This window comes from Sphaerodactylus townsendi, linkage group LG03 (genome assembly GCF_021028975.2).
Source record: "Sphaerodactylus townsendi isolate TG3544 linkage group LG03, MPM_Stown_v2.3, whole genome shotgun sequence".
NCBI lineage: Eukaryota > Metazoa > Chordata > Lepidosauria > Squamata > Sphaerodactylidae > Sphaerodactylus > Sphaerodactylus townsendi.
In genome coordinates this window covers 504,448-531,731 of record NC_059427.1, presented here as the reverse complement: position 1 = coordinate 531,731, position 27,284 = coordinate 504,448, and the positions used below count along the sequence as shown (strand labels likewise).

The following is a 27,284-nucleotide window of genomic DNA, read 5'->3' as shown; positions in this document are numbered from 1 at the left end:
TGAGCCCAAATTCTTTCCGTGCCCCAATGGAGTTGAGAGCCCGGGACATTTGTCCCTGAATGTCTCCTATGTAGGCCTATGTATCACCCCACAAACAGAGCCCCCTCCAAGTCCCACCACCACCAATGGGAGGTCAGCAGCTGCCTGGGGGGGGGATCCGGCCTGGGGGGGGGTGGTGGCCTGTCAGGAGGAAGGCCACAACAGGCCACTGGAGGCAAAACTGGAGTACCCCACCAGGGGCGGATTTTTCAGTGCCTTGTTTCACTTGCTCTTCCGCCCCCGCCCCCGCTTGTTTGAGAGTCCCTCCTCCCTCCTCAGCCTTCTCTCTTCCCTTCCAGGAACGCCCCCCCCCTTCATCCATCCCCAAGGGGCCTAGGAGTTGAGATGGGACGCCACATCCTGTACAAGCTCCACAGACAGAGCCAGTGTGAGGTGTAAGTGGTTGCAGGTCTGGAAGAGCCAGGTTCGAATCCCCGATGGAGTGGTCCTTTGGGCCTGTGCAGCATGCTCTCAGACCAGACCTACCCACAGGGGTTGTTGGTGAGGACAGAATGCAAAGGAGACTCAGGAGGCACAGACACTTGGGGTCCCCACGGGTCAGGGAAGGTGGGGGGTATCAATGAAGAAGACAACAAAGAACCTGGCAGAGCAACGTGAGGAGGAATCTCAGATAACCCCCCCTCCTCCCAGTCTTAGAAAGAGGGTCCCCTTCCACTGTGAGTGAGGCGGGGGGCCGGCTCTTTAAGCCCCTCCCACCATTTCACACACACACACCTGCGCTTACCAGGGGTCCTGGGGTCTCCTCTCTGTTCCAGGCACCAGGTGGGCCCCCATCCCAACACCAGCAGGATCTCCAGCAGGGGTCAGGCCAGACCCCATGGCTGCCCCATGGAAAACTCACCTGCAGTCCTCAGCAGGGAACTTCACTGTTCACTGCTGGGGGAGAGCTCTGGGAAGATCCTGGGGAGGGCCTTGTCCAAAGAAGCACCAATAGAGAATTCCCTCTGGGGGGCAGCGTCATCAGTCTCTGTGCCAAAGCACCAGCAGCTGCTCTTCTTCTTGTAGGAAACTGTTTTTTTTTAGGGATGACTATCAAGAGAAGGTGGGGGGCAGGTGGAGGGCATGAAAGGGTCCTCACTCTCTGCCCCTTTGATCGATGTTTGCCCCTCCCCCGTAGCTGATCCCTCAAGAGTCAGAGAGCAAGAAAGCTCTGCCAACTGGGGTCTTCTCTGGGAAGAAGGGGAAGTGGGAGACTTTGCGAGCATTCCTAATATAAACCTTAGAAACCCATATGGGATCGCCGCTCTTTTTTGACCCGTACCTTGCAACACAAGGGGCTGAAAATAAGACTGCAGGGACAGGTGTCCAGTTCTGGGAGTTTGTGCAGGGTGTGTGTCTGTGAGTGTGTGTTGTGTCTGTGTGTTATTTATTGACCTCTGGAAGGAGATGAGATCCAGTGGGGTCAGAAACACATCCGGTCTCTTACATTGCCTGCATTCCGGGGTATTTTAAATATGTTCCATCCTAAGAATTGAGGCTTTGTGGTTATTTGTGACAAATGTGGTGATATTGTGATGTTTTACGTGTTTTTGGATTTGCCTGTATATCTTCTTCTATTGAGAGTTTTCTGTGTAGCTTTTTGTTGTTAAGAGTCAAGCAGAGTGCAATAAAATGTATATTTCACCTATATTTGAATCGGTATCTTTTACTCTTCCCAACCTCTTTGCCTCCTGACAGACTGAAGGACTCGTTTTCTCTTCCTCGACAGGGGGGTTTCCAGTCTTCCCCCCTCCCCCAAAAATACTGCTTTGTTCAACTGGGGCAGATACTTGTCCTGAGGTCTTTGGGTCGTCGCACACTTTTCTTTCTGGGAAGGGAGGGGGGTCAAGGAACCCCCCCCCCCCACACACACACACACTCCTGCAAGGCCCCCCAGGATCCAAATGAGGAGTGGTCCTCAGAGCCCCCCCCCCCCATGCAGAGAGTGGGGACCAGGCTACTACTGGCCCTCAAAGTCCAAGAAGGACCCACAAAGCTGATGGCCCCCCCCCTTTCTAGAGTGCGCCTGTGAGGGGTGGGGAGAGGCGGCCTGGACTCTTTGTTGCCTAGCCCCTCCCCATAGTCTGCTGCAAAGGCAGAGATCCTGCCCACCCCCAGACCACTAAACCGGGTGGGGGAGCAGGAGGAGGAAGGATCCTTGCTTGGCCTGGCGCTTGGGGCGCTCGGCACCCAGCTGGCAGTGCAGCCCCCCCCCCCCACTGGCCCCTGCAGCCCCGAGGGGGCCCATCCTGGCCCTTTGGCAGCTAGCACTGTTCTGGGCCAGGTGGGGGGCAACACTCTACTGCCAGAAACCCTGCAGGGTCTGGGCCTGAGGCTGCTGGGGGGTGTTTCCAGGGGCACTTACTCCGGTGCAAGTGGGGCCTGGGGGGGGAGGAGTGTAGCTGTCAGGATCCCCCTGCTGGGAAGGGGCCCTTTTGAGCCACACCAGAAACAGCAAGCAGTTGGAAGGGTGTGGGGACAAGACATTTCCAAGAGCACAGGGGGGGTCCCCTCTTGGGGAGGGGTTGTCCAGGGAGCCTCTGCAGTCCGGGGGGAAGGGGCTTTCATCAATCCTTGTCCAAAACCCAGAGGGCATTCCCCTCTCCTCCCACCCCCCATGGGCTGGGGCAGGGCTTGCAGCTTCTGAGTTCCAGTGGTGGGGAGTTCCATGGGAAAGACTATCCTGGCTCAGCGCCAGAGCCTCTCCTGAAGGTCCCAGGTTCAACCGGGGGCGGGCGGGGGGGGGGGAGGAGGAAGGCCCTTCTCTGCTTCAGCCCTTGGAGAGCCGCTGCCGGGGCAGAAGGCGGCTTCGCTTGCCCGTCGGTCTATCTGTGGCTCGGGCCGCTTTCTGGGGCTCCCCTGCCCGGCAACTGCTAAGTCATCGGCCAGGCCTTTTCTCATTGGCTGCCCCGCACCCAGCCAGCGCTCGATCCGGCGTCCCTGCCCCGCGGCCCCGCATAGCTGCCCGTCTCTCCGCACCGGCTGGGCGCGTCGTCCCGAGTCTGAGAGGAAATGGGGGGCCTGGCGGGGTTCCAGTGGGTGCTGCTGCCCCTCCTGGGGGTCTACCTGGTGGCATCAGGTAAGAGTCCCCCTCGGTACCTGTGAGGTGGGGCAACAGACGGATGGATCTGCAGGGAGGAGTTCAGGGGCCGGGAGAAGGGCGGCGGGGGGGCCCGGGGGAGCAGGGGGAGGGGAGGCGGGCGCCTCTCAGATACAGTCTCTGCAAAGTTGGTGTCCGGGGGGGGGCGGGGTTGGAAATTCTGCCTGGGGCTTTTCTCTGGCGTTCCCAAGCATCGACCCCAAGACAAGAGCTTAAGGAGACCCCCCAGCAAAGATCAGCGGCGGCGGGGGGGGCACATCTGAATGACTGGGGGGGGCGATGAAGGGCGTCCGTCCCGGTGCCCCTCCCCTCCCCTTCCTTGCCAGCTGCAGCCCCTCCTCCGAGTCCTGCCCCTCGGGGACCCCTCCCGGGCGGGCCTTGCGCAGGTGTGAAGGGGTCGCAGGTGCCGCCGGCTGACCCTTGTGCCTCCCCCCCCCCGTCCGTGTCCCTCGGCAGTCGGGTCGGAGGAGGTGCTGTCGCAGGTGGCCTTCGTGCAGCGGGGCCTGAGGGCGGAGAAGGGGCCCGACGGCGGCGGCGATGAGTTCATGTTCGACTTCCAGGGCGACGAGATCTTCCACGTGGACCTGGGCCACAAGGAGACCGTCTGGCGGCTGCCCCAGTTCCAGACCTTCACCAGCTTCCAGGCCGAGGGCGCCCAGGGCAACATCGCCGTCCTGCGCTCCAACCTGCAGACCCTCATGAAGCGCTCCAACTTCACCGCCGCCGAGAACGGTACCCCTCCCCCCGGGCTGGCAGGCAGGCAGGGACCCCTCCCCTCCCCAGGGCCCCTGGGGCTCCTGCCGGGGCTCCTGTTGCCCCTCTGACAGCCCCCCTCTCTCTGCTTCTCCCCCCCCCCAGTGCCCCCGCAGGTGACGGTGTACCCGAAGGACCCGGTGGCCCTGGGGGAGCCCAACCTGCTGGTCTGCCTGGCCGACGGCTTCTCGCCCCCGGTGATCAACATGACCTGGCTGAAGAACGGGGAGGTGGTGAAGCCGGGGGAGGAGACGGACTTCTACCCCAAGGCAGACAACTCCTTCCTGGAGTTCTCCTACCTGGCCTTCGTCCCTGACCCCGAGGGACATCTACTACTGCCGGAGTGGAGCACTGGGGGCCTGGCCCAGCCCCTCACCAAGGAGTGGAGTAAGGATCACTTGGGACCGCGGGAGGTAGCAGTGGGGCTGGGGGGGGCTCGGGAGCCTGAAGGGCGCTGCCCCATTAAGGGACAAGCCCTCTGGGAGAGAGCAAGTCACACCTTCAGCCCGCGGACTCATCCAGGAAGGTGCCACCTTCCCTTGAAGGCAGAGGAGGCGCAGCCTGGTATCCTGAGATGTAGGGGAAGATCACTTCCAGATGGAAAAGGCTGGCCCTGCAAGGACTCCTGCCATTCCCCCCCCATCCCTCTTGACACCCCCATGAACCTCCCCCTCCTTCCCACCCCACCCCTACCCTGGACAGGAACAGGGGAGTAGGTGGCCCTCCCTGGTGGTCATTTACCACACTCCAGCCCCCCGCGCCCAATACACCCCAGACTGTTTTTCCTTGCCCTCTGTGGTGGGCTGCTGCACCACACCCCTTTCTCTCCAGGGTGCCCGTTGGCTGACCCTGCCTCAAGAGACCTTCCAGATACTCGAGGAGGAAATGGAGGCCCCAGGAAACCAGCAACTTCCTACAAGGGGTGGCTGGGATCCACCATTCTTGGTCATCTCCAGGAGAGGGTTTTTTCAGGCGTGAGGAGTGTCGCGATGCGTGCGTGCGTGTGTGCAATGGCGTGTGTGTGTGTGTGTGTGATAGAAAGTGAGCCTGCCCCCAAAGAGTGCAGAATCCGGAGGGGCAGAAACCCTGAGGGAGGAGTGTGTCGCTGGATCAGGCCCTACTCTCCCTCTAACTCCTCCTCCCCAGACACCCAACGTGCCCGAGCCCCTCCCAGAGGCGGCAGAGAGCGTGGTGTGTCGCGGCCTGTAGGCCTGGCTGTGGGCATCGTGGGCATCATCGTGGGCACCGTCCTCATCTTCAAGAGCAGCCTTGGAGGAACGGGGGGCAACTACCGCCAGAGACCCCTGTGAGTCCCCCCCCCAAAAGAAAGCCAGAGATTTTTAGAGAGGAAGACTACCATAAGGTGGGTGGGAGCACTGCCTCCTGTGGCTTCAGAGGTGCCAGCAGAGGGGGGGAGGGCGTGAGAGGGGGGGACTTCATGGAGGGGGGGGACGGAATCTGATTGTGTGAGATGAGCTCTGGATGGCTCATCTTTGGAGGAGAATGTCTCTGTGCCAGGTATATTCACTCACCTGCCCTGTTCTCCTCCCCAGGTAACGGAGGGAAAATGTGCCCCTCCCTTCCTGTGAAGACTACACCTGCCTCTTTCACTGACCCTCCTCCTTGGCTGCTCCTTTTCAAGCAAAGCCTGCTCACCTGAGAGTCAGCTCAGAGAATTGGAGGGGTGGAGGGGAGAGATGTCCACCAATATGTTGCCCCCCCACTGAAAAGGCCCTGCAGGGGCCAAAGCCAGGTGGCCACCCAGGGAAGGGAGCTTAGGAGGGCTTCTTCCTCCAGCCATACCCCAAGGACAGACCCCAAAGGACCTGACAGCGATCCCAACTCCAACCTCTTTCCTTGCCATTAACTGCCGAGGCAGTTTCCATCCCCTGATGCTCTTCGGCCTCTCTCTTCCCAAGAGAGGGGATCCACCAACCCAACCTTGGAAACCCTCCCTTTCAGGGGTGGTCTTGAGGGGGGGGGGTAATGTGGGGAGGGAGTCTCTCAGCCCTCTCCCTGCTTGTTTTGCTTGGGTAGAGTGGGGGGGGGGATCTCTTACCCATTTTTCTGGAGTCAGAGAATCTCTGGGAGAGAACCATTGTGGCTCTGAAGTGCAGCATCTTGGCCATTTGGCGCACACCCACGCCAAGGACTTTGGTGAGGAGAGTCTGCTGTGATTCTGGCATTCTACTATTACAACATCCTCAGATCTTCCTGAGAGGAAGGAGAGCTGACAGAATAGGAGCCTCTCCCTGTGGATCAGCCCCCACTCTCATGCCCAGCTTCCAGTGGCAAGAGTTAATGTGTAGTCAGCTGGGGGGGCTTCTTGGGAGAGAGAGAGGAAAATTATCACAAACCCCATCCCATAATAATCCCTGGAGTATGGGGTTGCATTGGGAAGGAGAACATTCTGCAGCATGAAGCAAAGGCTTCCTCTAGAGAAAATCTCACCCCCTCCCACTCTCCCCACTCAGGCCAGGCCCTTGCATGATCAAAGGCGGTGAGGGGGGGGGGGGGAGTGATGCTGATTTTGCTTGAGGGAATTATTTTGCTGAAGGGGGGGGTTCTAAAGCAGCACCCTCCAGCGCTCCCCCCATGTTTCCTATCTTGCTTTTCTGAATAGAGAATAGGCGAGGGGTGTTTTCCCTGAATTCATTACCTGAGTCTCGTTGCTTGGTTTATTGCTTAGATATTGCTGAAGTGAAGCTACAGCGCAGGTCCTGCAAAGGAACACACCCCAGGCCCAGACGCTACTTACGGATTGCTTGAGGTCAGCACATACACACTTGCGAGTGCTTCGTATTGGGGACTGGGAGGCAAAACGGGCTCTCTGCTGGCTTCCCTTCCATGATATTTACAAGTTCCTTTATTTGTTTGGAACCCATTTGTTTGAGGAGCCACACATTCAGCCTCCTTGCCACCGCCCCTCCCAGCTTGTCCCAACCACCCTGTGAGGTCAGGCTGAAAAAATGTCTGACTGGCCCCACCCAAAGTAATCCAGCAAACTTCCAAGGCAGAATGGAGATTCAAACCAGGTTCTCTCCCACAACTTAGACTCTAGAGGCCACAGGTGTGGGCCTGCTGTGCCAAAAGATCTATCAAGAGTGCACACTTTCAGGGTGACTCACAGCAAACCTTTGAAGACACAAACTCCTGGGAGAAACCCCTGCAAGGGGCAAGGGGTGCAAACCTCCAACCATCAAACCGGCATGAGATACAGGGACTCTGCTGCATGCAGTATAGAACTTGAGAAAGGAGCTTCCTCCTTGCTTTATCATGCGCCAAGATGGAGGGACCTTTGAGGAAACACTCCCAATTGGGGGATTCTTGGAGAGTTGGGGGGTGGGGGGGGGCCTGTAGAGAGACTTCGGAAGGGACAGAATCCACCCTATGAAGCAGCCATTTCACCCTGGGGAGTAGGGGGGGGGTCTCTATTAATGTAAGTGGTCACTGGAGTCCTAACTCAGAAATTTATCTTCAGGAACCAGTGAGCCCCTCTCAACCAACGGAAATGTCTGACAATGTCTTCAAGGGTGCAGCAGTTGCAGTAGTCTCTAGTTGAGGCCAAGCCAGCTGTCACTCTCAGACACTCCCCAAACTGAAACCCGCCCCCTAACATAAGAACAAGCCAGCTGGATCAGACCAAGGAGTCCATCTAGTCCCAGCTCTCTGCTACTGGCAGTGGCCCACCAGGTGCCTTAGAGGGCTCATGTGCAGGATGTGGCTAAAGCAACGGCCTTCATAAGAACATAAGAACAAGCCAGCTGGATCAGACCAAAGTCCATCTAGTCCAGCTCTCTGCTACTGGCAGTGGCCACCAGGTGCCTTTGGGAGCTCATGTGCAGGATGTGAAAGCAACAGCCTTCATAAGAACATAAGAACAAGCCAAGCTGGATCAGACCAGGAGTCCATCTAGTCCAGCTCTCTGCTATTGGCAGTGGCCCACCAGGTGCCTTTGGGAGCTCACCTGCAGGATGTGAGACACACGACCATGGCCTTCTGCGGCTGTTGCTCCCGATCACCCTGGTCCCGATCACCTGATCACCTAATCCCAGCTGGTCACTTTTGGCCTGGGCAGTGGCTGCCCCCAGAGGGAGGCAGAAGCTGGCTTGCTGGCTGACCAGTCCTCTCTTACCAATGATACAGTTATGGCCGGGAACGGACCCCAGAGGCCCACGGCTTGGCAGAGGGGAAAACAACCCGTCCAGCCACATGTGACCCAGGAACCACCAGGCAATGCAAGAGAAGTGTGTACCAGAGACTCAGGGGGGGTGGATGGAGGTCTGGGGGGAGGCTGCCTCTTTGGAGCCCGTTTGCATCACGGTCCCTCACCTCCCACCCCAGCCCAGCTGCTGCAGGGCGGGCGGGCGGTGCAGCCAGCTCAGAGCCCAAGAGACGCTCCGTCCAACTGCAGCTGCTCTCCTGCCCGGCAACCGATGACTCGGCCTCGCTCACGGCCTGTGATTGGCTCAGGCGGCCTCTCCAAGTCTGACTCCAGGAAAGTCCCGGCCAGAGCCCAGATCGGGTGACGCGCCAGCCCCTCCGGGGAATCCCAGCAGCTGGCAAGGCAAGCAGGGCCGGCAGCAGCCAGAGTGACCTGCCCGGCCGGCAGCTGCAGACAAGCCCAGGCCTGCCTCGCTCCCCGTCCCGGCCCCCAGGGACTGGCTCGCCTCTGTTTTGCGCTGCTGAGCGCCAGAGGGCGGGTGTCGTCCCCCCCTGGCGTTCCACGTGCAGAAGACACGGGGCTTGATCCTGACATTCCCGGCTACAGGATTGCAGGTCACAGTGGGGGGGGGGGTCGTCTGCCAGCTTGCCCCGGGATGGGGGGACCACAAGAGTCTGCCCTGCGTGGACGCACCTGGCTTCGAAGACCCTTCCTGTCTCGAGTTCCAAACGGGCTGAATTCTCCCTCCCAGGCTGGCAATCTCGCTATCGAGGCAGCATCTATACGGGATTCAGTGGCAGGATCCTGGAGGAACCCACTGGACTGATTGTGGCCAGTGCACCCTCCGTGTGCAAGTAGAAATCTAGAACCACAGGGGCAAATTGGGCTAGCTTTCTGCTTGCAGGGAGCTAACTACCCTCCTTCCAGGAAATAGTCTCTTCCTCGGCTTTCTGAAACAGCATGGGATCCGCTCCCAACTTTTAATTGTGCCGTGTGTGCAAATCCTGCCTAGGAGAGAGGAGCTTTTTCCTGGAGCTACCCTGGAAAGAGAAAGGGGGGGGGGGATGTTCCAAAGAGCTTGGGGACCCCCCTCTCTGTATGAGAAACCTGTTTGTCTTGTGGAGGGGGCTGCACTGCCACTTGTGGTGCTCTCAGATCATGGCCTCCAGGTAGAGGCTGCAGCCGGTCAGCTGAGCTCCGCCCACCTGGGAGAGCAGGGATGCCAGCCTCCAGGGGACCTGGGAGAGTCCCCAGAATCACAGCCCATCTCCAGAAAATTGTCACTGACAGGTACAGATCTTATCCTACCCAGCAGAGGCAAAGAGGCCAACCAGGAAAGGAATGATCTGACAGCTGCCTTGGAGGGCGTGCCCCACAGAGGCTCCCTCCCCTCCTCAGGCGCCACCCCCAAATCTACAGGGGAGTTTCTCAACTGGGATCTGCAGAGCCTCATGTCAAAGAACCAGAACGGCTGCTTTCCCCCCCCCCCCGCAAAAAAATGCTTCCTCTTTGGAAGGAGCCCCCCCCGCCCCAGCTTGGCAGGTGACTGGACGCGGCAGGAGGAGCGCACAGGATTCGCTTCCCCCGGCGGCCCCCCGCGGAACTCAGCAGCAGGCGAGGGGAAATGAAAGCGAGAGGCTGGCCCTGACCCAGGAGGAGACGCCGCGGTCCGCTGCTTGCAGGGGATGCCAGAAACCCCACCCCCCGCTCTGAAGCCCCTTTGGGAGTCCAGGGGAGCCCCTGAGGCAGGAGGGCCGGGACCCAACCCCAGGCAGGATAAGGAGCCTCCTGCCCTCCCCCCCCCTCTGGTCATCCTGGGCTGCCCCTCAAAGCCCCGCAGTTCTCCAAAGGAATCAAAGGGGGACCACCAGGTGGGGTCTGGCCACAGAGACCTCGAAAGCCCCCAGTGCGAGTCTCGCCTCTCCCATGAACTTTGACAGGCCATCCCCCCTCCATCTCAACCCCCCCACTTAAGGGATCCTAGCGTTGAAAGGATCCATAGAGGCCATCTAGTCCAGCCCCTTGCTCAATGCACGGTCAGCCTGTTTGTCCAGCCCTGCTTGAAGATTTTCAGGGAGGGGGAGCTAAGCCCCTCCCGAGGCAGCTGATTCCACTGCTGGGCTATCCTCACTTGTCCTTTAGGGTTATTATAACAATTATTGGAGTATCCATGCAAAAGTCTATATAGGAATGCTCAGTGCAGGACTCCATATACTGCGCAGTCAGAGGGGAATTGCTGGCCCAGGGAGCTGGAGAAGTCCTGGCGAGTTGCCCTCGGGAGAGACAGGCAAGGTTTGGGAGGCCCCCCCCCCCCCGGGCCCCGTCCCCCCCCCCCCCCGGCTCTCTCCCTATTTGTCAGACTGGAGGGGTTTAATCCCTGGAAGTGGGTTATTATATCCTTTAGCCGCTGGGAAGATTTAAAATGTCCCTTGAAACCAACCAGGAGGAGCCAAGAAACAGCCTGATATTCGGCTTCTGGCAGAAAAGAAGAAAAACTTCCTCTTGTGGGTCCAGAGGAGGTACCTTTTGTGCCCCCAAGTGTGGGGCTGACTCCAAAGGAGGGGGCTGCCTCCCAAGGCTTGGAGAGGCAGGTACTTAGTGGAAGGGCTGGAAGACCCTCCATCCAACTAACATTTTGAAGAATGTGCAAAACAGAGATATTCAGGAGGGCATTTTTTTTTAAGAAAGGGAAGAGGAGCCACAGTTCCCCAGAATGGTCAAGGAAAGACTAACGTCTACGCCACTGTGTATATCCCGGACTCAGCTTTTACTGGTAGCATGTTCGTGGGCTCGTGGGGTCTTGAACTAGCAGCCCTGCTCTTGAGTGGGAGGTCGATTTGCTTTCCAGTGAGAGAGATGGGAGAGGGGTCTTCCTGCCCACAGGCCAGAAGAGAGGCTGGACCCCCAAGAGGGAGGAAGAGAACAGGCTGCTGAGGAGGGGGAGAGAGGAAGAGAGGCCATCTTCAGGCATGGTCTTTTCACTCCTTTGGTCTTGTGAGGGTGGTCTTCACTTGAACTGCGTTCCTGTACCTGTTTGGAGGGCTCTCCCAGGTCCTGGAGGGGCACTGGTAGAAATTCTGCACTTAAACAAAAAAGCACCACTCACAACGAGAGAAAAGGGGGCTTCTCAGGGACTGGAATGATGGGAGACCCCTGCCCAGGGAAGAGCGAGGAGGAGGAGGAGGATCAGTCCAACAGTGGCGTAATGGTTAAGAGCAGGTGTCCTCTAATCTGGAGGAACCGGGCTTGATTCCCCTCTGACACGTGCCCAGCACCTCAGCCAGAGAGATGCCAAACGCCCAGCAAGGCCGTGGCTGTCCAGGCTCTCAGGCAGAGACAGACCTTCTCATGGGAGACTCTGCCCCGGACCAATCAGGGAACCTTCCTCAGACCAGCCGAAGCCAGTGGTCTGTCCCAGAACCACAGCCCTCCCTGAGCCTGTCAGGGGAAGGACGGCCTGTAAATCAAATTGTAAATAATGTATGCGCTCTCCCACCGAAGTGGGCTGCCGTCTGCAAAAATATCCTCTGTGACAACAAGTCGAGAAGCCCCCTATCAGCTTCTCTGGGGGGAGATCAAGACCACGATAAAAGAGGACAGAGAGGTGGAGGGGTTTTATTGTGGACCTAATTCGGTTATAAAATAAATTTTATATGTTTTTCTTTTGTCCTTTCCCCTCAAGGGATTGTGGCCAAATTTTAATCTTTGCAACGAAAGTGCAGATAAGAAAACACCTGTCTTTTATCCCCTTTTTTCCAGTTTTGGCTGGATGTAGTTTGTTATGCTGCTTACTAAAGGAACACAACCTTGCAGCTGTGTGAATTGTTGATAAGGGCTGAGCTGTCTTCAGGAAAAAATTTCAACATTGGCATATTTTGGAATAACATACAATATATTGTGTGTTCGCGCTTGGCAGGGGGTTGGACTTGATGGCCCTTGGGGTCCCTTCCAACTCTATGATTCTATGTAAATATTGGCGAATGTCTGGTGACTAAAGGGAGACATCTACTGGTGGAATTGAAAAGTACAGATGTTATAAATGTTAAAATATTTTATAAATGTTATAACTTTTAAAATATCTTAAATACATATCTGGAAGCTATAAAATTAAAAAATTTAACATGTCAAGAAGTGGAGCTCCTCAAGAAGATGTTTTTAAAAGTTCTGCAATCAGTTAACAGAGTCGCGGGAAACATTTGAAAAGAAGATAGAACAAACATGGGACAATATAGACAAAATATGCTAAAATTACAAGAAGGGGTGGCAGGGAAAGTTCAGGATTTGGAAATCTCTGTGAATAAGAGCTCCAGCTGTATCTAAATTATTAATGATCAGGTGGAACAAACTGATGGGAAAGCAAATAATTTGAGACAAGATTTGAGAAAGGGAATTGATTATTTGACTCTTTTGGAACTGACAGAAAAAGAGACTTAAGATTTAGTGCAATATGGGAAATGGCTGAAGAAGCTGTGGCCCTCCAGATGTTATGGACTACAGTTCCCATCATCCCCTGCCAGCATCATGCTGGCAGGGGATGATGGGAACTGTAGTCCATAACATCTGGAGGGCCGCGAGTTTGACACCTGTGTATTAGACAAAGGATTATTGTTGCCCTGGCAGAATTAATGGGGACCTCAGAGAGCATGCCCGACTTGGAAACTGAAAAACCTTACAGAGCTAACTCCAGACATGCAGAGAAGAGAAACATTCCTGGAGACATATTTGTCCAGTTTGCGAGGAGGGAAACGAAGCAGATCATCTTACAAAATTCTGATACAAAGCTGAAAATTGATGAAGTAGAGATAACCATCCTGAAGTCAGTGCCCATAAGAATACTACAGAAGAGACCTGTATGCTCTATCTTGGTGGAGGTTTTGAAATGAAAGAATATCAGATTTCTCTGGGGGAAATGGGAGGGCGTGTCATTCCATTTCAAGCAACGTTAGACTAAACACTGTACAAAAGGCAAAATACTTTCTTCAGAAGCACGGAAAAGATCTGGATGCGGGATCAACACTACTTCAGGAAGGAGAGTTAGAGGGTACCAGAAGACTAATTGAGTAATGAGATTAAGACCTGGATTACAACATGAATTATAAGACTGGGACATTGTGATGAACCGGGGTAGGTGCAGCCCAATCGGGGAAGACCTTCTTCCTACGTTAAGCCTGATGGCTGTGCCTATAACACTAGGCCAGGAAGCCATTTCACCAAACTCGCACCCACTACTTCATTTTCACTGCCACGAGAAAGACCCTCCTTACTGGATTGGGAGGGGCCCTGCCAGCTCCTGAGAAAGAAAAGAAAACCCTTTGATTTGATGGCACAGCCAATTGTGGCAGAAGCAGGTTGCAGTTCACTGGCCAATTTATCTCAAATATTCAGAGGACCAATACAGAGGCTCAATACACCACCAAAACCACTTGAGCAACTACTTAATAACTGGAAGAAATATATGATCTAGAACGGATGTAAGACTCCAAATTTAACTAAAGCGTTTTGCTGCCCCTTATGATATCTATTCCTATCTCACACTAAGGAAGCTACTCCAACCTTTTCTATGTGAACCAAGCGAGTTCCTCAGAGACTCAGGAATCCTCTTTCCCAGAGAGAGAGACAGAGAGAGAGACAGAGAGAACCCTTTCTGAACTCGCCCTTTCTGAGGAACCAGAGAACCTTTCCAACTTTCCTTCATTAATAGGGTTCAAATTGAATTCAGAGAAGGGTAAATCTGAAAATCAATCTCTAAAGGCGCTCTCTGATTCCATAAGGAGGGGAGCAGGTGAAACGCCTAATCTGAAATTGCTGCCTACTGGACTTACTTACAGAAACAGTAGGGTTAAGATTTAGAATAAATAGGGAAAAGGCAACTAAATCTGCACTTAAGCCACACAGAGAGAGAAGGGTGCGGGTTGTAGACATTCTCCACAGACATGGAATGTAAGAGGGCTCAATGCTACACAAAAAAATTATCACTATTTGAGGGAAAAAAACAGGATATAATTTGGTTCTGGTGGGTTTTCTGGGCTATGTGGCCATGGTCTGGTGGATTTTGTTCCTAACGTTTCTCCTGCATCTGGCTGGCATCTTCAGAGGTGTATCACACAGAAAAGTCTGTTTCACACTAAGATGCCAGCCACAGATGCAGGAGAAACGTTAGGAGTAAAATCCACCAGACCACGGCCACACAGCCCAGAAAACCCACCAGGACCAGTTGAATCTGGCCGTGAAAGCCTTCGACAGAATATAATTTGTTTACAAAAAACAGAAAGGAAAAAATGAATACAAAACATTTGAAACAAAAACTGTTAGGTGAAGAATTTACAGTCAGCAAGTGTGAAAAAGAAGAACGGGGTGTTGTTGTTCATAAAATCAGAATATGAACCTAAACTGAGCAAGGCAGATACTTAGGGGTGAAAGCTAACCTGTTGGGGGTTTGTGCACCAAACGAAAACAAAGCCAATTTTTATAAACACCATTTAGAGAAATTAGCAGATCTCCAATATGAAAGTTGATGTGATGGACCATTGGAATGGGGTGATACCACCACAACCAAACAGAACATCTAAAAATAATTAAAAATACACCAAGTAAACTGCCAAAAAAATGTTTTATATGGCGGACATTTTAATCTGGGTGGACATATGGAGATAGAAGAATGGGAATGCCACTTAATAGAAAGACATAGCTCTTTGTCATGATTTGGGTGTCAAACAAATCGGCCCCCAAGCTTATCAAAGTAGCAATTTTACCAAGCAGAGAGTTTTCAGATCATAATCTATGGTATGGAAGTATGGAATTTAAGGGGGGGGGGGATCTAATACACTTAGATGGAGGGTAAAATGAAAATTTGTTATAAAAAGACTTGGTTATTCAAGACTTCAAAGAAAAACTAAGAGAATTTTTCAAACTTTTCTTGAATAAAAGAAAGCCAAGAGAAAATATCAGAGGAAATTAAGAAAAAGAACAGGTGAGGAAACAGCCAAAGGATAAAACCATCATACAACACAGACTACTTTACAACTGAAATCGGTGCTGATGGTGAGAGAAATAGAAACAAAGTTGAAATATGTAAAACAAAACAAAAAAGGCTGAATCTGCTAACAGGCCAGGAAGACGGCTGGCATATAACACAAAAGGAAAAAGAGAAGGATTTTGCCAACGCAGGAAGGTAACAGCTTTAGGCCTCTGCCGGTCCCACCTGGGGCGGGTGGATCAAGACGTGTGGGAAGGAGGCTTCAGGGGTTCCTGCCAGTCTGGGTTCATCCCCAACTGGTGCCTCTGTTCTGCCCGCTCTCCTATGTGGACACCTCCCTCCAAACACAAAAGGGAGCAGGGTGGGGCCAGGGCTACAGCCTCCCTCTTTCGCTTGCCAGTTTTTGGGCAAGGTGGACTTCATAATGTCCCGTATGTCAGATGAAGCACTCTGGAAGACTTTTCAGTTGCTCAGCAGGGGTGCAAATGACACCCCCCGCCCACATCGCTAGAGCCAGGCTGCCCCCCCAGCCCTTGTGAGAATTGTGCTCTGCCACAGAACCAGAACTTCTCCCCCCCACCCCCACCCCCACCCCCCACCCCCCGTCTTTGCCAGGAACCCTGGACATGGCTGAAGGGCTCAGTTCTTGCTTCCCCACGCTCCGAACTCGGAAAGAGAGAAACTGGCCCTGATCCAGGAGACCACAATCACTGCCCAGCGATGCAAAACCTCCCCCTAAAATCCTCTTTCGGGTCCAGGAAGCCGCTGACCAACATCAACGCTGGCCGATTATGCGAATGGAACTCAGGAACAGGCATTGATCGAAGTGAAGAACAGGCATTGACTGAATGCCCAGAGAACCAAGCAGGAGTACAGAAAAAAATGTGGTTAAAAGGAGAACTGAAAGCTGGCACAACAAAGCATCGCAAGGCCAGTTTCTGGACAAGGTCAAGGTGGACAACGAAAAGACCTGGCTGCGGTTAATAACTGGAACTCTGAAAAAGGAAACTGAATCCCTGATTTTAGCTTCTCAAGAGCAGGCCATTGAGAAAAATAGGATCCAGCCCAAAATAATAATAAAAAAATCCTCCAATGATGCAAAGTGCAGAATGTGCAAAGAAGCCAACGAAAGTGTAGATCGAGTCCTCAGCTGCTGCAAAGAGACCGCCCGGACGGAGTCCTAGGAGAGCCCTGCTGCAAAGGCCAGCGTTTTGTTCACTGTGTGCCTGACCAGCCGCCTTTGGGAAGCCCACAAGCAAGATGGCAGCGACAGCCTCCTCTTGCCCAAACTCCTCAGCCACAGTGTCTGGTCGAAGGCTTTTCACGGCCGGATTCAACTGGTTGTGGTGGGTTTTCCGGGCCGTGTGGCCGTGGTCTGGTGGATCTTGTTCCTGACGTTCCACCTGCCTCGGTGGCTGGCATCTTCAGAGGTGCATCACAGAGGGAGGTCTGTTACACACTGTGTCTAGTGAGGGGAATGTTTTTAGTGGGGTTCTCATCAGGATATCACAGGGAACCCTACCAAAGGCTCAAGGGAAATCGACATCACCAGCGTTCCCTCGATCCAGTAAGCTCATCACTAAAGAAGGACAAGGAGGTTTGTCTGGCAGGACCAGTGGGGACAAATCCTGACCTTTGACCATTTCGGTTCCCCTCCTCTGGGCACATTCCAGCTTGTCAATATCCTTCTCAAATTTGGAACTGGACACAATATTCCAGGTGAGGTCTGATCAGTGCAGTATAGAGGTCCTCAATTGTCTAGACGCTTATTGTCCTCAATCTCTAGACGCTAGACTCCTACTGATTCAGCCCAGAATCACATTGGCTTTCTTGGCTGCCACATCACACTCCTGACTCATGTTCTACAAAGACTCCCAGGTCCTTTCACATGAACTGTTGTCAAGCCAGGTTTTGCCCATCCTATATCTGCAAAAGTTCATTTTCCCCCTGCCTAAGTGCAGTTATCTTACACTTATCTCTGTTGAAATTCATTTTGTTAGTATTGGCCCAGCTCTCTAACCTGCTCAGGTCATTTTCTGACTCTGTCCCCACTCCACCCACCCAGTTCCCCCGTCATCACAGAACTCTGCAAAAAAGATAACTTGTATGGTATGGCGGCTGAGAGGTTTTCAGCTTCCAGTGCTCTAAAGGACCAGGCCAAGGTGGAGACCACATCAGCGACACCCAATCGCTCAGCAGAGAGAAGCATCCTAGCCACTCTCTGCTTCTCTAGAGAAGGACTGGTTCCACGCCCAAACCCACAGCACACCGTTCTCTGGAATCAGCTACGCAGGCACAAAAAAAGGTTCCAGCCCACCAGACCCTTGGCTGGGCAGATTAAGAGTTAAATAATAGAAATGTGGAAAACAGAGCTCTAGGCTGTAGTTTCAAGGGCTGATGCTACCAGCTTCTCCCATCATGCAGTCACTTTATTCCTGCAGGGTTGGGCAAAAGCATCTCTTCTGGAAAACTTTTAAAAGTCGCAGAAAGATAAAACACCACTCAAAGTATCCAAAATGAACTTGATGGAGATGTACTCTCAGCCGGCCTTCGTTGGGCGGGGCAGACTGCCCCAAATACATGCTCTGGCAGTGGGCCAAGGCCCTCTGTCAGGAGTGCCCTGATGGGATGTTCCTGCACGCCAGGGGGGCAGACTAGATGGCCCTGGGGGTGCTTTCCAACTACGATGCTGAGTCCAGTTCCAACGGCAACAGGCGGGTGTGTTGTGGGGGGGGGGGATAGCAGAGGCAGCCGTTCACTATGGGAAGAGGAGGCTGGATTTATCCCTCCTCCTGTTCTCTCCTGCAAGGAGACTCAAGGCAGCTTCCAAACTGCTTCCCTTCCTCTTCCCACAACAAACACCTGGTGAGGCTGTGTGGGATGGAGGGATTCCCCAGAGAACTGTGGACGGGTCCAAGGTCACCCAGCAGGCTTCAAGCAGAGCAGCAGAGAAACAGATCCAGTTCACCAGATAAGAGTCCTCCCTTCATACGGAGGAGTGGGGAATCAAACCCAGTTCTCCAGATCGGAGCCCACAAGCTCTCAGACGCTAAGACTGCGCTGCAGATGGTGGAGGAAAGAGGGGAAAGAGTGAGGCTCGAGGGAGCATCAAACTCTGGAAACCGCATACATTTGTTGCGGCAACACAGGCCCCAAGTCTGACACAGCAGCAGAGCTCAACCACACACCAGCCAGCTGCTGGTGACCCCCCACCCCACCCCCACCCCGACCAACCTGTGACAGGCAGCTGCCTGCCAGGGCCAAGTGTCCCAGGTGGGGCCACAGTCCCTGCACTGGTCCTGAATCTCAGCAGCCAGAAGCTGCCCCCTCCCTTCCCATCACAAAAGCCCACACTGGGGTGTATAATATTTTTTTTATTTACATGTCAAAGAACCAGAAAGTTTAACATACAATAAGATGAAATGGAGCCCCCGGAGTTGGCCAAGGGCAGGGAGGGGGATCAAAGGAACAGTAGAAAAAGAGTTTTACAGCCAACATAAAAAACCCCAAGAGGAGCTGGGATCTGTCCTGTCCCCCTGGGGGGGGGGGGGGGGGGCGGGGAATGAAGAACATGCTGTCTCCTGTCTGCCCACGGGGCATCCACAGGGGCACTGGCTCCGGCTCCCAGGGAAAACCACTGATGGAGAAATAAATAGAAGAGCCTCGGCTGCCACCAGCAGGGGGCGCTCTGCCCCACCCTACGCCACCAGGAGGTCCAGTCCAAGACAGCGAGGCGCATGTTGCCCCCCCCCCCCCCGCGCTTTTGACAGTCCCTCCAGGGAGGGAGCCTCACAAACCAAACTTGCTGAATGCTTCATAAAAACCACAAGTTTTTTTTAAATTCAACCAAACAGTAAAACACGGCTGCCCCCCCTTTGCTGGAGCTAACTGTACAGAGCCCCCCCGCCCCCCCATGCCACAGCACAAACACAACCGGGCCGGCCTGTGCCCCAGAGTCCAAAGGGGGGGAGAAAGAGGCAGCTGGCCGCGGGCGCCTCTCGCCCCCCTTCCTGGCTGGGCAGCCAGTCCTTCCTGCCACCACGTTCTGGTCCTGCAGAACTGCTTCTTGGGTGCCCGGGACTCCCCCCGACTTCCGGCGGCCGCCTAGCTGGAGTCCGAGTCGCTCGTGTCTGAGGAGGAGGAGGAGGAGCTGGAGCTGCTGGAGTCGGAGCTGGAGCTGGAGGCGCTCAGGCGGGAGACCGACACCGCCTGCGGCTGCTGGGCCAGATCCGGCTTCTCATTGGCTGAGCGGGAAAAAGAGAGAGAGTGTTAGTGGCCAGGCTCTGCAGACCCCCAGGGAGCCACGAGTCAGGGGGCCCACGAGCCACTGCTCCCTCCCCCACTCACCCTTCTTGGGGGGCTTCTTGGCAGAGTTCAGCTGCCCGCTAACGTCCTGCAAGCGCTTCTCCAGCTCCCGCTTCTTCTCCAGGGCCAGTTCCTCCTTCGTCTTGCCCACTGGCTTCTTCAGGGCTGCGGAGAGAGGAAGGGCCGCATTCAGAGCCTACTCAAGGGTCATCCACCCCCCCCCCAACCACCTCCTCTGCAGGGGCACCAGCACTCCCTGTCCCCAATACACGGGGCAGAACTGAACACAGGACTCTGTTCCCCCAAATCTCAGCCATTTCCTTTTGTTATAGAAACAATTAGAAATACAGATCTCCCTCCAAATTGTCTGACAAGTCAGGAAGAGGGAACAGAAGGATACCCAGGGGGGCCCTGCATACATTCAACCCCTCCCTGCAGCTAAAAAAAACCCAGTTCTGGGCTCAACCACAGTACATGGGCCAAAAGAGTCACACAATAAGGGGCAGGACCAGACAGGGGATTACAGTGCACCAACGACACCTTGCCAGAGATCTCAGCAGCTACTCTGAGAATGGCCATGCAATTCATCACCAGCAACACTGAGGAGGAGGAGTTTGGATTTATATCCCCCCTTTCTCTCCTGCAGGAGACTCAAAGGGGCTGACAATCTCCTTGCGCTTCCCCCCTCACAACAACCCTGTGAGGTGGGTGGGGCTGAGAGCTCCGAGAAGCTGTGACTAGCCCAAGGTCACCCAGCTGACGTGTGTTTGAGTGCGCAGGCTAATCTGAATTCCCCAGAAAAGCCTCCACAGCACAGGTGGCAGAGCAGGGAATCAAACCTGGTTCCTCCAGATTAGATACATGAGCTCTTAACCTCCTACACCACAGCTCAGTGTTTGGTTTGCCCCAGGAGGGGCAAACTACAGAAAGGGAAGAAAATACAGCAGAAGATAAAGCAAGAGGAGAAAAAACCCACAGTAACAAGGGAATGAAGATAAGAGGAGAGAAGGAGTCTGGATGTGTAGCCTGCTTTCTCCCCTGTAAGAAGTCTCAAAGCCTTGTGAGGCAAGAATGGCTGAGAGTTCTGAGAGAACCGTGACTGGCTCAAAGTCACCCTGCGGGCTTCATAGGGAGGAACGGGGAAACAAATTCAGTTGACCAGAACAGCTGCTCATGGGAACTTCTAGGGAATCAAATCTGGATCCCCAGATTGAAGCACGTCTCGTTGCCCAGGAGTCTCTGTCCCGTGGAACCCCCCCCCCTTTGCCCCTCCCCCCGGCCGCTCACTCTCGCTGTAGGGCTTGCGGGGCTTCTTGCGCAGGCACGAGAGGACGTAGCGCTCCAGCTCCCGCAGGGTGGAGGGCTTGAGGGTCTCAAAGTCAATCTCGATCTCCTCGGGGTTGGAGTCGCGCAGCGAAGGCTCCCGCGACTGGATGATGTGCACCACCCGGCCCAGCTTCTCCCCCGGCAGCTTGTTGATGTCCAGGCTGAGCTGGCGCTTCTCGTCGTAGGTCATCGGCTTGCTCTCCTCCTCCTCTTCCGAGTCGTACAGCACGGGGACGGGCAGGGGGAGGGCCTTTGAGGCGGCCTTCTTGGAGTTCCTGGGGGAGGGAAGGGGAACCACGGGGTCAGCAAAACACACACACACACGCTCCCAAGGACACAGGGATGGAGCCACAGCCATCAGTCCGTCTTGGCTTGATTGACACAAGGACTTCACCACGGTCGATCTGCCGGGGAAAGAGCGTCATCACACAGCTGGGGAAGGCCCCCTCCATCCTCACCTTCCATAATGGCACCAGCCCCCCACTCACTTGCTACTGGGTGCCTCCCCCGGCCTTCTTGGACTTCTTGAGCTGGGTCTGGTGAGCCCGGCCAGCCTCCTCTTCTCTCGCTTTGGCTTTGTGCTTCTCCAGCTTCTTCTTTTTCTTCTTCTCCTTCTTGTCCCGCTTCTTCTTGGGCTTCAGACGGGCCCTTGGGAGAGGGCCGCCAGCTGCTCGTGCCACGGCTCAAGCAGCTGCAGAGGGGAAAGGGCAGAAGCTGATGCGGGGGCACGACACGCAGCAAGCGCCCACCTTGCAGCCAGAGCGTGGCCCGTGCAGCGTGGCCCACTTGGCCTCACCTGTTCCTGGAGCTCCAGCCAGGCGGTTTGCGCCCGCTCCTCTTCCGGAAGTCGGAGCTCTCCTCGCTGTCTGAAGAGGTCTCGCTGCTGCTGTCGTCTTCGTCACCCTCCTCCTCTTCCTCCTCCTCGTCCTCGTCCCCTTCGTCACTAGAAGACTCATCTGAGGAAGACTTCATCAGGAGCCCTGGCTGTGGGAGCGACGTGGAGGGAGGATTCATGTCTAGGGGATCATCTGGCATCTTGGCATAGCTGAACTCAAAGACGTCCTGCAGCGGAGGAGAGACAGAGCAGGGCGTCTGGCCGCCCCATGACAAGGGAGGAGACCTGGCCCACTCCACTAGCTGCTATGCCCACCGGCTCACCTGCAATTTGCGGGCCATGGCCACCACATCATGGTCAGGCGGGTTGTACTTGTAGCAGTTGGAGAACATCAGTCGCACATCGGATGCAAACTCCTGGGCATCGTGGTACTCCCGGTTCTCCATCTTGCGCTCGCGTAAATAAGGGAAACAAAAGGAGAGTTACCAAAGACCCTGGAATGATTTCAAGCAGAATAAGACGTCTGGATTTACACCGAAGAGGCTCAAAGGGACTTACAAACTGGCTTCCTTCCCTGACCCCACAACAGACATCTTGTGAGCTCAGTGGAGCTGAGGGAGTTCGCCGAGCTGTGACTGACCGAAGACCACCCAGCAAGCTTTATGGGTAGGAGCAGAAAATCAAACCCCGCCCCCCAGACTAGAGCCCCCTGCTCTGACACCACTAGCCCAGGCTTGCTCTATACCAAAAAACAAAATGCAACTGCAGTTCAAAGGGCAAAATCCAACATCCGGGCCAAAGCAAACAGGAACTTAGCGAAGCAGAATTGGGTGCTGCGCATTTCAACTCACAGGCAGGTGCTACCCCGGCCCAAATCCCTCCTTCCCACCCAGTGTTTCCCATCGTGTTTCCTCACGTTTTGTTACCATGATGAACTTGTACCATCCAAAAATTCGCAGCCCACAGGTTCACAAAAAAGGTTTCAACGAACGCCCATTACTGCTTGGGCTCCTACCACAGTGGGCAGCAAAGCCCCCCTTCTGCCGCTGCCTGGGGTCTCAACCCCACTGCCCTGCCCTCTCCCCGCCCCCACTCAGCCTGTGGGGTTACCTTGATGGTGCTGAGGTCCATGGGGTGCTTGATGATCTCATGGTAGTCGTGGGAGGCCCAGGGCCGAGGCGTCCACTGGCTTGTAGAAGGGCCAGGCGTAGGCCGCGTGCTTCTTGGACACCAGCTCCTTCAGAATGCCGTTGCAGGATTTCAGCTGCTCCGAGAGCTTCCCTCGCTTGGAGGTCGGTGCTGCTGGGAGTCCGGGAGGTCCTTGCGGGGGGGCTTGATGGGGCGTCCGCTTCCTCGGACGGGCAGGGATCTTGGCCGCCTTTACCTCCGGCACGGTGGCTGAAGGCGAGGACTCTCCCCGCTGGTGGCGATGATGGCGGCCGGGGTCGGGTGGTCGTGTCCGCTTTCCGCTTCACACCCTTTTTCTGCGAAGGGAGAAAAGATGCTTGTGGGGTTCCCAACCGGGAGGCAGCGACAGCACAGTCTTCCCTCCCAAATGGGCCCCCATTCAGCCCCGCCCTTGCCCCACCACCCCACTGGCTCACCTTGGCCACGGGCTGGGTGGGGGCAGGCACTGTGAGCACCGGCTGGGTGGGAGGCGTGGAGTGGGAGGGGCTTGAGGAGTGGCGCAGAGATGACGGAAGGGGTGGGGGGGGATGCTGGCGATCGTGGTGGGAATGTCCGTGCTTGTGGGGAACAGCTGTGTGTGGGACACGGAAGAGACGGCAGGGACTTGATGGGCAGCTGCGTTGGCCGCCGCCGCTTGGAGTGCTGGTGAGACAAGAGGAGGATCCGTCAGGGGCCACGGCCTCAGGCCTCCTCCCACACAAGCCAAGCCTTGGATTCACAGCCAGCAACCCAGGCAGCTCTGACGCCCCAACCCCCACCTTTCACAAGAGAAAACCCAGCGTCCCCTTTCACCCCACACCCCAGAGTACACAGTCTTCTGACTTCACTGTCCCTCCTTAAGCCCTCTGAAATACCCTTGCTGCAATGAAGGTAAAAGCCTGACTGACAGGGTGTGGGACCGCAGTTAAACAACTGGAGACTGGGAGATTCTGCCTAGCAATGGGGAGTTGGAAGGCCCAGGAGCCCCAACACAACGAATCACCTGCTGCGCGGGAAGCCCCTTCTTGTGGCTGTTCTTGGCCACCGTGACGACAATTTCTTGCTCCTCTTGGGGCATCTGGGCTACTTTCTGCAGGAAAATCTTCTCCAGAGTCTGGGCCATCAGCACAATGTCATCTGTGGGCTGGACGGAGGAAAGAGAACATCAACCAACCAGGAAGGGAGGTCTCTGCACTGCAGGTTGCCCCAATCCAACAACTTGCTCCTAACCCCATCACGGGGTCCCGGTTAAGAGAAAATAGACTTTAATCTGGGAAACCCGCTTTAATTCCCGTCCCTCCCACATGGCGGTGAACTCTTATTTGGTGAACTGCACAGAATCACACGGGAGACCAGGAAGAGACCACAAGTCCAACCCCCTGCCGTGGAGGATCACACACTCCTATACGTGAAGCCTGCTGGGTGACCTTGGGCTACCTATAGTTGCCTCCACTCTCAGACCCACTTGGGGGTCTCTGTTGTGGAGAAAGGAAAGGAAAAAGAACTTGTAAGCTGCCTTGACTGCCCTTACGGGAAACAAATGGTGGGGGGGGGGGGGGGGCTGGCTATAAATCTAAATGCTCCGTCATCTCAACTGTTCTCACAGTTCACTGTACAACAGCAAAGACCTCTCTAGTCTGCCTGCGGCCTTTTCTCCACCCCTCCCAAGACCCAACTCCCATCAGCCGCCACCCACCTGCCTCCGCCCGTGGAGTCCACCAGCTCCAGCCCCCCCGCCTACCTTGTTGTAGATGTAGCAGTTGGTAAACATGGTGTTGAAGTCCTGCATGCACTCGGCCGAACTCCAGTAGTAGCAGTTCTCCAGCCGCCGCTTGATGGTCCCCATGTCCATGGGCTGCTTGATGATCTTGTGATAGTCCTGGAGAGAACAGAGCAAGGAGGCCAGACGGTCAGGCCCCCGGCAGGCTGCCTCCCACCCTCCCCCACTTGCCCACGTCCAGAGCGGCAGCAGCGCCGATCAGCGTCCCAACCAGAGTCCTGCTCAGCACCCTCGGCCAGATTCTGCACAGGAGGGAGAGGTCTTGCCTGAACACATCTGGGATGGCCAGGAAATACTTGCTCAGCAAGCTTGGCTTGCTGCCCCTTCCTCTCCTGGGGGCTGCCCTAGACCCTGCCATTGAAGGAGACTCCCCAGAGCACAGCTGTGCTGGGAGAGGCAGCAGAAGCGCCCCTGGAGGAAGCCGCCATTGGCAGGGGTGACCAAACAGCTAAGCAAGTGTAAGCCTAAGTGGATTTTTACCTCTGGGCTTTAACTCCTTAGGTGCCACAGGTGCTGGCCTTTAATTTGGGGGTCACTGGATGTCTTCTACAAAGTCATGGATGGGAATCTGCAAAACGCATTCAGGGCAGAAGAGATTAGGACGGGGAGGGTGGCGCGAGAGCGCAAAAAGCGGCTGCATCATCTCATCCATACCTTTGTAGGGACCATCCAGGGCGAGGCGGCCGTTCTGGGTGCAAGACCCAGAGCCTCGATTATGCTTGAGAAATCAATGTCTGCTGAGCTTCCCTAAGCAACACAGTCCAAAGGCAGGGCCAGAACTGGGGGCCCTCCAGAAAACAACCCCAAACCAGCAGAAGGAGCCAGGACTGGTTCCAGGCAAAAATCACCAACCACCTCTCAAAGATAGTGGGGTGTCTTTAAGCAAGCAGAGTTCCTACAACTTTCCCCACCCCTTACGCCTCAGTGGAGACAATTCCCTGTCTGAGGGAAGCCTGTCTCTAGCACCCCCTGATGCCAACTGAGCACATGGGAAGGGCGGGAGGTGGCTGACCCACAGGCCCCAGCGCCAGGCTCCCTGCAGCTCCCCCTCCCCAGCAGGGGACACAAGCAGGGAGGGGACCTTACCGGAAGGCCCAGCTTGACGGCATCCACGGGCTGGCGGAAGGGCCAGGCGAACTGGTGCTTCCAGAGGGCTTTCATCACCACCTTGTGGAGGTACTGCACCTGGTTGGTGACCCTGCCGGGCTTCTTGCAGTTGGTGACCTCCGGCGGGGGCGGGTTGTTGGACGCCAGCTGGAGGGTTGGGACAGAGGCCACGGTGGGGCCCTCGAAGCCCTCGTACAGCAGCGAGGGCTTGCGGATACGCTTCCCCGGTGTGGACTCCACCGCCAGTCCCACCAAGCCCACATTGGCCTCCCCAAGGATCCTGTGGGACAGGGGCAGACATGCAAAGTTACGGGAAGGCAGCGTTTGCAAGCCCCCAAGCTATCTATGGCCCCTGGCCCCGGAGATCACCTGAAGGTAAAGCCTCCTGCAATGCAGCAGTGAGTGGAACTACTTCAAGACCATGCTGAGGAGCAACGGGGGTTAAAATCCAGTCCTCCAGATTTTCCCAGACTGTGATTCACACCAGGGTGACAGAAATCGCAATCTGTGAACATCTGGGGAGCTGGATTTGACACCCCTGGAATAAGAAACGAAACAAGAGCTACCTAGGATGGCAACATCTCTTGTCGCTGGGCCATCTGCATCCACTCAACGTTACCTCAAGGATCACAACACAGTGTGCGTGTCCCACACGATGGCAGTCTGCGACCCCCAACAACACCCCCAAAATCAGCCACCATCCGAGAAAAACCCTCCCCCGCAGTCAGCCACAGAGCCCCCAACGCTTTACATCGCCACCTGGCAAGGCAAGAACTCCCCTGTGGGTTTTCCTGCAGGTCGCTTGGGGTGGGGGTGCCCTATGGACAGAGGTTGGGGGGGGGGGTCTGTGGAGCTGGAAGGTTACAGACCACCAGGCCCTTAGCCCCGCCTGCCAGGGGTCGACATCAAATCAAAGGGGCGACGGGATGCCAGCCAGGGCCCCGCTTCTGACAGTCGGGGGGGGGGGGGGGGAATCGATTTCGACGCATCTTGTCCCCCAGCGGGGCGACCACGAGCGCTTTTGGGGAACAGCGAAGAACCGCGGAGTTCAGGACCGGGGGTTTCGGGGCAGCGGCACGACCCTCCCACTCCCCGCGGCAGAGATGCCCCCTCCCTCCCTCGCCCCCCGCGACGCCTCTTCCTGCCCCCTCCTCCTCCTCCGCCTTCCCCCGCCCCGCCCCTCTGCGGGCGGCGCGCTCCGGCTTACGTACTTGCCGTTGGGGTTCACGTTCTGCAACATGCCGCCCGCTGCTGCTGCAGCCGCCGGGGGCCCGGCTCTTTCCCGGGCGGGTCCCGCTCCAGCCGCCGGCGCCTCCGTGGCCTCGGGGAACCCCCCCACTTTGCTGGAACGGCGGGGGGCTCCAAGGGGCGGGGGGGCCGCTCGGGGGCGGAGGGGGGGCTACTGCATGGCGGGCTGCCGCCGATCCCCTCGGCCGGCCGCGCAGCACAGAGCGGAGAAAATGGCGGCCTAGGCGAGAAGCAGGCGAGCAGAGCCGCAGTGGAGGGGGGGCGGCTGTCGGGGGCCTCCGGGGCGGCCCTGCTCGATGCGGAGGCCGGCAATACGGGGCTCGGCGGACTCCTCGAAGGCTGCCGCGCCCGACGGGGCCGGTCCACGGGCGGCTCGTCGCGGTCTGGGCGGCGGATGCCGGTGGATTGTACTGGGGAGACTGGCCGCGGCTCTCGGGGCGGGGCAGGAGGCGCTACGGCGGCCGGGAGGAGGCCCCGCCGGCT

General features: G+C 56.0%; 2 protein-coding genes and 1 pseudogene across 2 annotated transcripts in view; 1 reads left to right on the top strand and 2 right to left on the bottom strand.

The window, feature by feature from the left end:
- The window catches only part of LOC125428777 (zinc finger protein OZF-like), a 798,123-nt gene that overhangs the window by 713,852 nt on the left and 56,987 nt on the right, over positions 1 to 27,284 (bottom strand). The gene's annotated exons all lie outside the window — the stretch shown is intronic.
- LOC125428840 (HLA class II histocompatibility antigen, DR alpha chain-like) lies at positions 3,003 to 5,101 on the top strand. Its single transcript, XM_048489542.1, has 4 exons — positions 3,003 to 3,118; positions 3,596 to 3,871; positions 3,998 to 4,305; positions 5,039 to 5,101. The coding sequence occupies exons 1-4, from the start codon at positions 3,052 to 3,054 to the stop codon at positions 5,099 to 5,101; spliced, it is 714 nt and encodes a 237-aa protein (XP_048345499.1). The 5' UTR covers positions 3,003 to 3,051.
- LOC125429430 lies at positions 18,393 to 26,943 on the bottom strand (annotated as a pseudogene).